Here is a 15,033-nt window from a genome sequence, read left to right as displayed (position 1 = left end):
GGTTGTTCATGGGGAAAATTATGTCCCTTGGAAAAAATGAGTGAAGCCATTCAATATGTCAGACAAAAAAAGAGGACGCAAAAGCCCATGAAATTGGGAAAAAAACATGACAACTGCCATCTTGAAATGCTTTTGGTGTGGTGGGAAAACCCTGCACAAGCAGAAAAAATGCCCAGCAGAGGGAGCTGACTGCCACAACTGTAGGAAGTTGGAACGTTTTAAAATAGTCTGCAGATCCAAAGTTCCTATGACTCATAGGAAGAAAGGGATAACAACAAAATCAAGTAAAATCCTAGAAGTGGAGGAGCCATGGAAAAAAACAAATAACCTTCTTAGGAGAAATTAACGAAACAGTAGTACTGGAGCATTAAATTAGAAGTTGATGGTCACCCCACAGAATTCAAGCTAGACACTGATGCAGGTGTTTCAGTATTATCTGATGAAGTAAAATGGCTTAAAATATCACGTTACAACCTTCTACCATCCAGTTACAAGAACTAGGAGGGACAACACTAAAAAGTCAACACTTGGCAAGATTGGGACACGAGGATAAAGAAATTGTTGAACCCCTGTATGTTGTGCAAAACTGTTATTATTGAACAGAAAAGCATGCATGCATCACAGACTAACCCTGTGAAGTCTGAGACTTTTTGGAGGTGGGTTGGGGGGCTGATATAGAGTGAAGGGTTAACATCAGGAGCACCTTATACTGATGTAACTATGATGCAAAGTCACATGATTAAGTAACTGCGAACTGGTGGGAAGCAGAAGTACAACCTCATGTTGAGTACTGAGATGTGTATAGATCTGTAAATAAACAATGGTTTTTACAAATAATAACCTATGATAGCATTCGTAGGGTAATAGGCAAACCCTAGTGAAAACCCATTTGGACCCTGAACTCAAGATGAAACACCAAGTGTCTAAGCTTTTACCTAAAATTTTCTTAATATAGTTTGTTTTTGGATAATGGAGGCCTTCTTGCATTAAAGCTCATGAAAAAGAACAATTAGGTAATTGTTTCCAGGTCTCTACTGCCCTTTATCAAGTGAATAAAGATGTGCCTTGGTTGATTTGCTCTTTGGGGAAAACGCACATCTTACTCTGCAACAGTGGTTCCATGTACTAATGCTCTGTACGCATGGGCTATCTTGTACTGGGATAGCCACAGCACAGCATCACTGAAATCTATGTTCATTTTCAGGTGAAGATATTAATCCAAAATGAAAACGGCAAATTACAAGCTGCACTGGCTAGGAACCTGAAAAGTGCAGTGATTACAGCCTTTCTCATGCTGCCAGAATCATTTACTGAGGAGGAGCTGTACGTTCGTATTGCTGGACTCTCCTACTCAGGTTTGTTTATTTTGTGGTCGCGGTTGACTCCACCTAGATGAATTAACTGAATAGAAATTGAAACTCCAAGCAAATCTTCTGACTATGCCTATTACATTCACTCATTAGCTGAATTCTTTTAAGTTATTTGTTCCTCCATTGCATTCCTTGTTTTCATTTACAACCCGTTCTATGACCTTGTCCCATCTTATCCCTATGGTCCCTTGCAGCCTCAGGTAGCTTTCAAAATTCTGCATTCGTCTGGCTCTTACCTCACCCTTTGTCCCACCATTGGTGAATGACTGTATTTTCTGGTACCCTTCCCACAAACCCCTCCACTTCTCTCTACCTTTCCAAATGCTTCAACACTCCCCTTTAACCAAGCTTTTGGCCATCCTTCTTAATCTCTCCCTTTGCTGGCACAACATCCATAAAGGAGCTGGGGAAGTTTTTATTCTACCTTTTAAAGGTGCGATCTAAACATAATTTGCTTTAATATTGTTATCACAAAAGTTGCCACTTCAGGAATTTAAGACAATTAGAAGTTTGAACTTGTGAACACAGTTTGTAATGGAATTAATGTTCTTTTGAATCAGGTGATTTTAGAATGATTATAGGGGAAGACCGATCAAAAGTATTGAATATTGTCAGTGCAAACATGGAAAACTTCCAAAGACTGTACAATAGCATTTTACAGGAGTGCCCTCAAGTGGTCTACAAGCAGCAGCTGGGTAAATTAGAGGTAATGCGCTTCAGTTTGGAAGCAAGTTGGATGCAATATCGCATATAATTAGTTACTGTGTATCCTATTATTGAACAATGATAATCGATGGCATTCATTTTTTTAAGCTTGATAAAAGCCCAGAAGGTCAATTCAGTCAGTTGATGGCTTTGCCCAGAACTCTTCAACAAGAGATAACTCGTTTGGTAGACCAACCAGGGAAAAATAGAGATGTAGAGGAGATCTTGCTTCAAGTAGCCCAGGACCCAGACTGTGGATTACTAATACAGCAAAGTAAGTGCGATATATTTGATATTTTAGTTAATGAATATGAACAGGACTAGTAGAACTTTCATTGCAGCCTTGCAGTGATATTTGATGTTTTGTAGTCTTAGCTGACTTATTTTTAGTAGTTTGATACAACTGAGTGGCTTGCTAGGCCATTTCAGAGGGCATTTAAGAGTCAACCACATTGCTGTGGGTCTGGAGTCACATGTAGGCCAGACCAGGTAAGGATGGCAGCTTTCTTTCCCTTAAGGACATTAGTGAACCAGATGGATTTTTACGACGATCAACATGATTTCATGGTAATCTTTAGATTTTTTAATTCCAGATATTTTCAATCTACCGTGGTGGGATTCAAACCAGGGTCCCCAGAGTATTACCCTTGGTCTATGGATCACTAATCTAGTGACAATACCACTATGCCACCGTGATCTAGATCTAGATTCTGATTCTGAATTTTTTCCAGATAGGGGAAAAGAAGACACTTCATTTATATGTTTTCTACATAGTCAATACTTGTCCAGTGCAAAACATTTAATGCCTGGACCTTTCACACCTCCCACATTTCCCTCACTCCCTGGGTTGTTGGGACACGTATTCAGAATAGCAGGACCTCTGCATACAGTGCACTCCTGACCCAGCTGACCTTCTGGCCTCCATCTGATTTAATTAGCCCTGTGCTACCTGCAAAAATGTAAACTTTACAAAAAATGTATTACAGAGCCACCTTTAGGCGAGGCGAGAACACACTGCTTGAGCATTTGCATACGCTGAAAGAAAGAATGAGTCAGGAGAATGCAAGATGCCTGTGCCTAATGGATAGCCCCAGTGTCCACATTCAATAATGCAAATCACGGGAAATAAATCAGGAATGCATTTCCCCAATTTACATAGCATTGGATGCCAGAAAATGAGAAAAGGAACAAAAAGACAACAACACAATGGAATACTTTCCCCAAGCATTTTTTCTATCCTACCTCCCTAGATTTGCTGAAAAAGTCTCGACCCTAACCTTAAACCAAATATACTATTTCACCAAATTTTCAACTTCAACTAGGGTGTTTTCAAGAGCATTGATTACATAAAATGCCTGAATGTGAGTGTGTGCTTTTCATCGTCCATACCCTGAATCCAAATCTCACCATCATGTCATCGATGGCAGATTCCAGCTTGTCACGCACAACAGAGGGGAAAAAAATGTCATAGTAGTGCAGATTCAACCTAAAAGCATCCTTCCGATCAGCCCCAGCAAAGGGTTATTATCTCGGTGAGGAGCATTGTGGGCAGAATCTTGTGCCCTCCCACCGTGGCAAGTTGAAGGGCGGTCATTTGATCATGCAGGAATGTGGGTATCCCGCCAACCTTGGCCTCCACCCCGATTAAGTCTGTGGCAGGATGCCCAAGGACAGCCTTCCCACCGAGGTGCCAATTGGGCAATTAATGCCCACTTAAGAGTCTCATCCTGCACAGCAGCGAGCAGGGGCTCACCGTACAAGGAACATGCACGAGAAGCAAACTGATGCGGGATTGCTTGGGGGCTCCCAGTGGGAGTGGTCCCCTGTTCAGTGGCACTCAGTGCGTAATCAGGGAACCTGGCATCAGGAAGGGTGACCCCCTGAGAGCCACCCCCCTGCCCTTGCTGCCAATTTTCGCCCCCACCCCTTGTCCCCCAAAAACCACCACCACCACCACTCATCTCTGGTGTGGGATCCACGATGATACTTCGGGTGATGTTGTACCAGCAGCAACCAGTGGTGCTGCCGTTTAGTAGAGCTGCCGGTCTCTGATTGGTCGGCAGTGCTCGGCGGGCAGGCCATCCACCCCTGGGGTCCTTGATCCCAGAAGAAGGCCCACCACTGGACTGTCAAGTGCCTGAGCAGCACAAGATACAGTGTACCTTCCCAAAAAAAGGTGATGCGGAGCTCTCTTCAGCTGGTGGCCGAAACCCCCATCACCTCCACAAGACTCCACCCAATATGTCTAAAGATACTAAGTTGTGCTAAGGATGAGGTTTGACTTGCTTCAGTCAAACTTTAATGATGTGGGACTTCTTGATATACTTGTAAGCTATTTGTACATTTTAATTTAAAATGAGACAAATTTAACGGTGTAAAGACTTCATTGCGTAATGGCCTTCATTAACAAAAAATATGGCAAAACGTTTTGCGCAACATTTCACCCTGAAAGTACCCCTTAACAAAATTACCCAGAGAGAGTGCATGTTCTGATCATTTTAAAAATGAGACCGGTTTTAACACCAAAATCTTTCTCGAAAATGTCATTTTATAAACTGTTTTCTTCAGTCTGGTTATACCCAAGCTGGAAGCAGGAATGTAGGCTTCTTAGCTGATTTATTTAGTGCTGTTGTATTGCCTTCCAAAGCATTTTACTCTACATCTGCAAAATCCTTATAAAGGCAGCTCAATGGTAAAGTTTAAGTTGTAAATTCAGGTTGTAATTTGATTCATTAGCAAATCCATCATGGCATTCAAGCCTTGAGTAACAATTTCTTTTTAATAAAGCAGAAATTTCAGTGGGTTGTATTTATACAGGATGTGTATGTGTTGTCTTTGTATTATGAAACCTTATTATCAGTGATGTCAACAAAATGCAGTAAGACATCTATTCAAAGGATTTACCATGTCTGGAATTCTCAACATATACTGTAAATGACTATTCATGTGAATTTCACTGCATAGTAATAAGCAAAGTTTTAGACATCCTAACTAGTTTGCAAGTGAGTAAGCTTGAAAAAAATTTGTTATTACCACACACCCTTAAGGATGATGAGCATTGAACTTTGACAGGAAATGTCACATGCTTTGCACATTTGCATGTAAACATATTGGAGCTTGACGGTTCATGAGCCAAAATTTCCCAGATACTAGCAAGGCAGCTTTCTGCATCCTCAGGACTAGGCTGGCTATAACGTCAGCAGCCACCATTGAGAAGATCCTGGGAGCCTTTTTTTTTTCAAACATATACTTTATTTATATAATTTGTAAAAGTATATTATATAAGTACAATACAGTATGTGGCATTCTGAGGTGCCTCACTAAGAATTACAGGTTATATTTATAATTTACATTTACATTTCATGCCAAACATTCTCTGGTCCAAGGGGTTTTACACAGTTCTAAACCCTCAATGTCATATGATGGGAGGACCTTGGACTGTGGTCTTTCCCCACTGAACATTTGCAGCAGCTTCCCCAAGCTTTAGTGTGTCCCTCAGCACATAGTCCTGAAATTGGGAATGTGCTGGCTACTGCTCTTCATGCTGGAAGACCAGAAAGTTTTCGGCAGGCTAAAGGGTGTCTTTCACCAAGTTGATGGTCCTCCAGCAGCAGTTGTTGATTGTCTCAGTGGCCCTCGAAGACAAAAGGGAAAAAGGGGAGCGTAAACTGGTAGCAGCCTGCAACAATGCTATGGAGCCACTCCTGCTCCTGCTAGGCCTTTACCTTTTTATGTTAGTGGCCTCCAGCAATCCTATTAAGGACTTGGGGTGGGTGTTGGAGCAAAGCATGCTGGTTTATGCTACTCTCAGTTTCTGTTGGAGAGGGATCCTTAAACAGATGTGTCCTGACTATCTCCCAAACCAGTTTGTTGTCACATTTATACCAGGCACCTTTGGGGCATGTGACAGCTATTCAAATATTTTTGCCACCATTTTGCACTCCAAGAAATGGGCAAAATTAAGCAGGGGAATGAGCTCCAATTTCACCGTCTAACCCCCAGTTTGTTCAATCTGAGACTTTTTAGGAAATTTAAATTAGTCGTGTCAATCTGTAATTTGGAATGTTCTTAACCACAGATTACAGCAGGTTCAGTATGTCCATAGCACAACAATGTTATGCAAGTTGACCTCAAGGGTAATTAGGGATGGTTAGTAAATGCTGGCCTAACCACGTCCCGTAAGTGAATTTTTTAAAAATTTAATATAGTGAAAGGATTTGAAAATTACATTTGTCTGACTCTGACTAGATCTGCTTAATTGATGCACTCGCGATATGCCATTGGCTATGCCGCTCTGAGGTCCCTGATTCACCATTACGTTCACTGCAGTGTATGGAAATTATATTTCCAGGAAAGTTAGGAGTCAGTTCACAACAGGGCGATTAAGAACGTAAGAAATAGGAGGATTCAGCCCCTTGGGTCTGCTCTGCCATTCAATAAGATTATGGCTCAACTTGTGTATCAGCTTCACTTTCTCGCAATATCCCTTGATTCCCTTACTGCCCAAAAATCTATCTCTATCCTGGATATGCTCGTTGTCTGAGCATCCGCAGCACTCTGGGGTAGAGAATTCCAAAGATTCACAGCTCCCGTGTGAAGAAATTTCTCTTCATCTCAGTTCTAAATGGCCAACCGCTTAGCCTGAGTCTGTGATTCCTAGTTTTACACTCTGCAACCAGGGGAAACAACCCTTCAGTATCTACACTGATGAGCCCCTATGAAAATTTTATAGATTTCGATGAGATAAGCTCTCATTCCTCTAAACTCAAGAAAACCTAGGTCCATTTTACTCAGTTTCACCTTAGTATGGCTGTCTCATATCAGAAATCAATTTAGTCAGCTGCATTTTATGTGACTCGCGGTTGTGTTTTCAGCAGGGGCATGGGCGCGTGCCCGCTCACCCCCATAATATGGGAGGGGCTGAAATGGGCAGTTCACCATATTTAAATAAATAATCAAGGATCAATTGGGCTTTTTAACAACCAATTGACCCCGATACTATGATAAAAACAAAAAGCTACTGCGGATGCTGGAAATCCAAAACAAAAACAGAATTACCTGGAAAAACTCAGCAGGTCTGGCAGCATCGGTGGAGAAGAAAGGAGCTGACGTTTCGGGTCCACATGACCCTTCAACAGAACTGAAGTATAGTTAGGAGAGAGGTGAAATATAAGCTGGTTTAAGGTGGGGGGCGGGGGCAGAGAGAAGTTGAGGGTGGGGTGGTTGTGGGGACAAGCAAGCAGTGATAGGAGCAGATAATCAAAAGATGTCACAGGGCGATGTCCTATCACTGCTTGCTTGTCCCCACAACCATCCCACCCTCAACTTCTCTCTGCCCCCGCCCCCCACCTTAAACCAGCTTATATTTCACCTCTCTCCTAACTATACTTCAGTTCTGTTGAAGGGTCATGTGGACCCGAAACGTCAGCTCTTTTCTTCTCCACCGATGCTGCCAGACCTGCTGAGTTTTTCCAGGTAATTCTGTTTTTGACCCTGATACTATGCTGCCCATGCCATAAAATGGTTGATGTGGGCAGTCGGGCAGCAGTGGGCAGGCTGCTTCTTTAAAAAAGCTTTTTCAAAGGGCAGGAAGGAAGGGCGTGTACTTCAAGGAGGGTCCTTTGCACATCGGGGGCAGCCCCCTTATGATAGTACACCTCCCTTTCTTCCTACCCATCTGTGCCATAAAACACATCACCCCCACGCCCTCATAATATTCAGCCCTTTGAAAGTACATTACATCACCTCTAAGACAAGTATATCCTTCCTTGGCCACGGAGACCGAAACTGGACATAGAACTCGAGTTGTTGTCTCAACGTTATATATAATTACAGCAAGACTTCCTTAGTCTTGTACTGCAACCCTCTTGCCGTACAGGCTAACATTCTATTTGTCTTCCTAATTTTCATTGTATCTGCATGTTAACTTTGTGTTGTTTGTGCACAAGGAGACCCAAATCCTTCTGAATGCCAACATTTACTAGTTTCTCACCCTTTTAAAAAAAAAATGTATTTTCCATTCTTTCTACCAAAGTGGATAATTTCACACTTCCAACATTATACTCAATCCACCACTTTCTTGCCCAATCACTTATCCAGTCTAAAATTCCTTTGCACCCTCTTTACATCATTCTCACAGCTTACTTTCCCACCCATCTTTGTCTGTCACACCTGGTCCCTTCAATCAAGTTATTGATATAAATTGTAAATAGCTGAGGCCCAAGCACTAATCCTTGTGGCATTCCACTAGTTACAACTTGCCAACCTGAAAATGACCCATTTATTCCTACTCTCTGTTTTGTCTGCTAACCAAACTTCAATCTATGCTAATTTGTTATCCTTAACTCCATGAGTTGTAATCTTGTGTAATAACCTCTTGTGTGACACCTTATCAAATGCCTTCTGAAAATTCAAATATACTATATTCACTGGTACCCTTTATCTATCCTGCTAGTTACACGCTCAAAAAGCTCCATTATATTTGTTGAATAGATTGGTGTACAACAGTGTAGTTTACAACATAAGCCACAAATTGTGCCCTTCCAGGAATTTCTCAGTGATTTTTTAAAAACTTTTTGACCTTTCAGTCATTCAGTTTTAGTTTATGCACTAGTACTCAATTAGCATAGAGGAAATAACGTACAAACTTCACATTGGCAAATTCCACCACCTGTAGTTTTTGTAACTAGCTCAGCCAATATTTCAAGATTTTGCAAAATGTTTTATTTCATTTTCCCTACTGAGACGTCTTTGTATTATGCAAAATTTACCATATCTCCGTCACAAGGTATGGTAAACTATCTGTTCCTTGGTTTCTGGCAGTGGCATTGCAGTTTGCCATCTGCAAGCATGAGAGAAGTCCAGGTAAGATACCTGCTTTTTTAAATTCTTATTACCACACTCTGTCCCCATTCCACCCACCACCCACCTCCTGGGAAAGAAAAACTTAATGTCATCTGCACTCCTCAGTGGCATGGAGATTCAATAAATTGGTATGATCTGTATCCCGGTACACTGTTATGTTGGTACTCATGTTATACATGAACACAAGAATTAGGAGCTGGAGTCTGCCATTTGATATCATCATGGCTGATCTGATTGTGGGCTTAACTCCACTTTCCTGTCTGCCCTGATAACCCTTAACTCCCTTGCTGATCAAAAATCTAACTTAGCCTTAAACCTATGCAATGACCCAGCCTCCACTGTTCTCTGGAGAAGAGAATTCCACAGACTAATGACCCTTTGAGAGAAAAAAAAATTCTCCTCATCTCAGTGAAATGGGAGACCCCTAATTTTTAAACGGTGTCTCCTGGTTCTGGACTCCCCCACAAGGGGAAGCATCTTCTTAGCATCCACCCTGTAAAGTCCCCTCAGTATCTTACATGTTTCAATAAATTCCAATGGATGTAGGCCCAATCTGCCTACCTTTCATCATAACATAACCCCTTAATCTTAAAAAGCTTGGTTATACCACCAAGCAGTGCTTCAGCATTGAAGTTCTGTCCTCACTTTTATTCCTTGTTGCAACCTGGACTTTCTCTTAACACTTTGTTTCCTGCAGCCACAATAGAGGGGTAGTTTACATAAGCATACCATTTCGCATGTGAACCAAATCTGCACACTTATATAGATTGTGAGTGGATCAATTATCTCTTAGCCATGTTATAGTGTACCCCAGGAATGAGAATGGAATGTTCACTTCATTCTCCCTATTTATACCAAAAGGTGATAAATATTGCAAAATAAAATATTGCAGATAAATGGAAGATCAATTCATATACCTAATATTACAAGTCAAATTTATTCACAAACAAGATAATCCACAGAAAACATAAGGGACAACATTTCAGTTATGAAAAAAATACTTAGAGATCACTAAATATAAAATCAATCTGTAAGGTATTAAAATAGACATAGAAACATAGAAACTAGGAGCACGAGTAGGCCATTTGGCCCTTCGAGCCTGCTCCGCCATTCATTATGATCATGGTTGATCATCCAACTCAGTAGCCTGCTCCCGCTTTCTCCCCATACCCTATAGAAACTAGGAGCAGGAGTGGGCCATTCGGCCCTTCGAGCCTGCTCCGCCATTCATTATGATCATGGCTGATCATCCAACTCAATAGCCTGCTCCGCCATTCATTATGATCATGGCTGATCATCCAACTCAATAGCCTGCTCCCGCTTTTTCCCCATACCCTATAGAAACATAGAAACTAGGAGTAGGAGTAGGCCATTTGGCCCTTCGAGCCTGCTCTGCCATTTAAAATATTCCCTTCAAACACATTCATTATACTGTCTAATTATATAAATAAATTTAAAATATAAATATTTATATAAAAAAAAGTTGTAATTACATGCAAGACTTGGGCGAAAGAGACTTTAGTAGACTCCTTAAATGCAATATTTATCTGAGTATTATGAAATCCCTACTTAAAACATGGAACCTTGCCATCCATTAGACTGAAGTAGAACTAAAGTCGTGCAGCTGTTCCAAGTTTTTCAGGAATTATTAGTGAGACATTTGAAATTGCTTCTTTTTCTCCTTCCCCCAGCTGGTGGATATGTAGCAATTCAAATTTTAAAGAAAAACTGTCCATCTACGATGCAAGCATTGACGTGCTTAATTTCTAAATAGAGGTCGTGACGCTAACAAAACAGACTAACCAACTCTCATTGTGGACGGATCTGTCCAGTTTTGTATACAGCTTATTTACTTTATTGCTGACAGGGACCATGTGGCACCAATTTCAAATCACTTTTATCCTACCAGAGGCTTTGAAATTTTCCTTACTTAATTCTGGATGAAAACCGTTTTCAAATTCCACGCTTTGGATCTAGCCATTCCTTCTGGTTAGTCACTTGGTAGTACAGAACTTGAGCATTGCTGAAAAAAAGAGATATGCTGTTGAAACTTTTCATCTTGCAATCATCAGGACAAATGCAAGAATGCCAAATTGCAAAAGGAGCAGCAATTTATACTGCATGAGAAAAGGTTGGTGAGGTGGGAGTGACTGCCCTTGACATCAAGACCACATTTGACTGAGTGTGGCATCATGGAGCTCTAGAAAAACTGGAGTCAATGGAAATCATGAGGAAAACTCTCCACTGGTTGGAGTCATACCTGGCAGAAAGGAAGATGGTTGTGATTATTGGAGGCCAGTCATCTCAGCTCCAGGACATCACTGTAGGAGTTACTCAGGGTAGTGTCCTCAGCCCAACCATCTTTAGCTGCTTCATCAATGACCTTCCTTTCATCATAAGGTCAGAAGTGAGGATGTTCACTGATGATTGTGCAATGTTCAGCACCATTAACAACTTCTCAGATACTGAAGCAGTCCTTGTCCAAATGCAGCAAGACCTGGACAATATCCAGGTTTGGGCTGACAAGTGGCAAGTAACATTCACGCCACATGAGTGCCAGGCAATGACCATCTCCAACAAGAGAGAATCTAACCATCGCTCCTTGATATTCACTGGCATTACCATTGCTGAATCCCCCACTATCAACACATAATGTCTAATGTTAGACATGATTCCGCAATTAGACTGCACTTGCTGAACAATACCGAGTGTGCCAAGAATTACGCTAACAACCAATTTAAGATTATCAGTTGAGTTCACAACGCAGCTCACTTACGCTTGCTGGAAGCTACATATATTCATAAGCAGAGACCTATCTATCCACTGCAGACAAAAGGAAGATGCACAGGTACTGTACCTTTTTAGAATTGAGCAAAAGCATGAGGGACAATATTTCCCTATTGCATTGTCCATGGCAACACCTCGACCCATCAGTTGATGGGTCTGGGGGTTACCATTGACCAGAAACTGAACTGCAGTAGCCATATAAATACTGTGGCTACAAGAGCAGGTCAGAGGTTAGGAATCCTGCAGCGAGTAACTCACCTGCTGACTCCCCAAAGCCTGTCCACCATCTACAGGCACAAGTCAGGAGTGTGATGGAATACTCTCCACTTGCCTGAATGAGTGCAGCTCCAACAACACTGAAGAAGTCTGACACCATCCAGGACAAAGCAGCCCGCTTGCTTGGCACCCCATCCACAAACATTCACTCTCTCCACCACTGATGCACAGTGGCAGCAGTGTGTACCATCTACAAGATGCACTGCAGAAACACATCAGGACTCCTTAGACAGCACCTTCCAAACCTATGACCACTACCATCTAGAAGGACAAGGGCAGCAGATACATGGGAACACCACCACTTGAAAGTTCCCCACCAAGCCACTCAGCATCCTGACTTGGAAATATATCGCCATTCCTTCGCTGTCGCTGGGGCAAAATCCTGGAACTCTCTTCCTAACAGCACTGTGGGTATATTTACACCACAGGGACTGCAGAGGTTCAAGAAGGCAGCTCATCACCACCTTCTCAAGGACAATTAGGGATGGGCAATGGAAGCCCACATCCCTTGAATGAATTTTTAAAAATCAACTGATGGGTCGAGGTGTTGCCATGGAGAATGCAATAGGGAACTATTGTCCCTCACACTCTTGCTCAATTCTAAAAAGGCACAGTACCTGTACATCTTCCTTTTGTCTGCAGTGGATAGATAGGTCCCTGCTTATGAATATATGTAGCTTCTAGCAAGCGTAAGTGAGCTGCATTGCGAACTCAACTGATAATCTTAAATTGGTTGTTAGTGTAATTCTTGGCACACTCGGTATTGTTCAGCAAGTGCAGTCTAATTGCGAAATCATGTCTAACATTAGACATTATGTGCTGAGTTTTAGAACTCGAGTTCAGTCAGTACTCTGATTATTGAAAACAGCCAAAGGAAAGTGCTGTTTGATATAATCCACGAATCATTGGGATGTACGGCCTACATAACTGGCGTTGCACATGCACTAAAATTCATATACCACATTACTCATTTGTATGGTAGGCAGAACTGCCATGCACAACAAACGGAAGTTTAAAGAGATCGTTGGTACCACCCCAAAATCTGACATGGGAAATAATGACCACAAACCTGTAGTTAGCCACTGTACATTAGTACCATTGTGTTTTGTCAAAGGGCATCCACCTTGTTCTTCATTTAATTGGCTAAATTAAGTCTGTGCACCAGTTTAAACTGACTGTACAATTATTGAAGAAGTCAAGGTTCTGCTGCTTTTGTTGTGCATCTTTGTTCATGAACTTGCAGGGGGAAAAAAGCTTGAATGCAGAATTGAGAGCAAAGCAGTAGCAACAGCTTGAGGACAATTGCAGGAAGTCTGTCTTGAGTTGAATGCTTACTTAGTTCTGCCGAAGGGTCATGAGGACTCGAAACGTTAACTGATTTCTTCTCCACCGATGCTGCCAGACCTGCTGAGTTTTTCCAGGTAATTCTGTTTTTGTTTTGGATTTCCAGCATCCGCAGTAGCTTTTAGCTTTTTGTTTTTATATTTGAGTTGAATGGTGTCTTGCACCCCTAGACTTGAAATTGATACTCCAAGGCCAATTTAATTTACCTGCATTATTTTTTCCAAGCTGTAGTTTCAAATTTCAGTCCTGTAAAGTATAATATTTTAAAGTATAATTGGGACTTTATAGCATATCTTAATTTCTTTCAAAATTAGAATAATAACTTTGTTTTTTCTCCAAATGCTAGGTATAGCTGGTATTGTAAAATCCTCCAGTCTAACCCAGAGTGCAAAAGGAATTCTTACTGCTGGTAAGTTTTTTCCTGTAAATAATTGTACACTGTAATGTATTGATTACTTTCAGTTAAAATGCCGTTGGCAATTTTAGAGGTTTATTAAGATTTCCAAGCATTGTCTCATGTAATGTTTCATGTGTATTTAGGTATGAGAAAAACAGTTACCTACAGCATGAAGAAGCTGCATAAAATGTGGAGAGGATGGAGAAGAAAATCTTCCTAACATTTTTGCTTACTATTATTTAAACTATATTTGGAAAATACATTTTTTTATGAAGCACACTAGCTGTGTGTTTTTCTTCAATGGCTGGGATACTTTATAAATTATTAAATACATGTTTGCATCATCTTTACAATGACTGGAGGTTAATCCTTCACTTCAGTGTCATTAATAATGACAATCTATTTTCAAAAGAATTTTACTGGTAAATATTTTATGAACCCAAGTACTATTTATGGTTTGCAATGTTCAGCATTACAATTTTATGGAACTTTATAATTGTGCAAATTTTGCAAGCAGTGGGTGTTTAGTAATCATTGGGTTAATTGGGATCCTGTGGAAACTGTATAGATCTCTACATATCCGATGAGGTACAGAGGCTCCACTTAACAGTGAACACAACCAATGGGAGACCTTATTCAGATCATATTGTTACTTAACAATCTCTAAGCCACACCCATTAACCGACATGGTGACATCATAATAAAGCTTCAGGTTATGTTGATTTGTTTGGTTTTGTGCCTTTGTCTGAATCACTCAAACATAAGGTTTTAATTATTTCCGTTAAAGTGAGTTCCATACCAATGCTATTTTCTGTTTAATTTTATAATTGTACTTGTCTGCTCTGTTTATACATAATGGTTCTTGTTTTAGTAGGGAGGCTGGGGGGCCAAGATCAGTAGGGCCCAGAGACCAAATGGCCTTGCCTGTCTTCCTGCTTAGTGCCACACCATGTGGTGAATTTACCCACAGAAGCATAGAAGGGTGGAGTCATACAGCTATCCATTCCTGAGGCGGTGGTTTACTTAGCAAAACAGCTTCTGGAGCAGGTGACAAAAGGATTGTATAGCAATAATTGTCATTATGAGGTACTGTGCTTGAAACTGAAATCTTTTTCTAGGCACTTGCAATAAGTTATTGTATTTATTTAGATTGATTGGCTTTCAGTCCAGTGAATTAGCACTTCATAGTAGAATGATTCACTTTAAACAAGCATGTTTAAAGCCAAATTTCCATTGCTTTAATAGTTAATCTAGTTGATAGGAAGTTTGAAATGCATTGAATTGCACCAG

The 15,033-nt window shown here is 41.0% G+C and overlaps 1 protein-coding gene across 2 annotated transcripts in view; it reads left to right on the top strand.

The window, feature by feature from the left end:
* tamm41 (TAM41 mitochondrial translocator assembly and maintenance homolog) overlaps positions 1-14,465 on the top strand; it is a 33,042-nt gene extending 18,577 nt beyond the window's left edge. For both annotated transcript variants that reach the window (XM_078543428.1, XM_078543429.1), the window contains exons 4-8: positions 1,205-1,355; positions 1,931-2,076; positions 2,184-2,349; positions 13,693-13,755; positions 13,887-14,465. In XM_078543428.1, coding sequence (XP_078399554.1) covers positions 1,205-1,355; positions 1,931-2,076; positions 2,184-2,349; positions 13,693-13,755; positions 13,887-13,963 — 603 coding nt within the window. In that variant the 3' untranslated portion in view covers positions 13,964-14,465. The remainder of the gene's footprint in view (positions 1-1,204; positions 1,356-1,930; positions 2,077-2,183; positions 2,350-13,692; positions 13,756-13,886) is intronic.
* Positions 14,466-15,033: the final 568 nt, after the last annotated feature.

The sequence above is a fragment of the Cetorhinus maximus genome, chromosome 6, assembly GCF_964194155.1.
Source record: "Cetorhinus maximus chromosome 6, sCetMax3.hap1.1, whole genome shotgun sequence".
Classification (NCBI taxonomy): Eukaryota; Metazoa; Chordata; class Chondrichthyes; order Lamniformes; family Cetorhinidae; genus Cetorhinus; species Cetorhinus maximus.
This window is presented reverse-complemented; position numbering and strand designations above follow the sequence as displayed.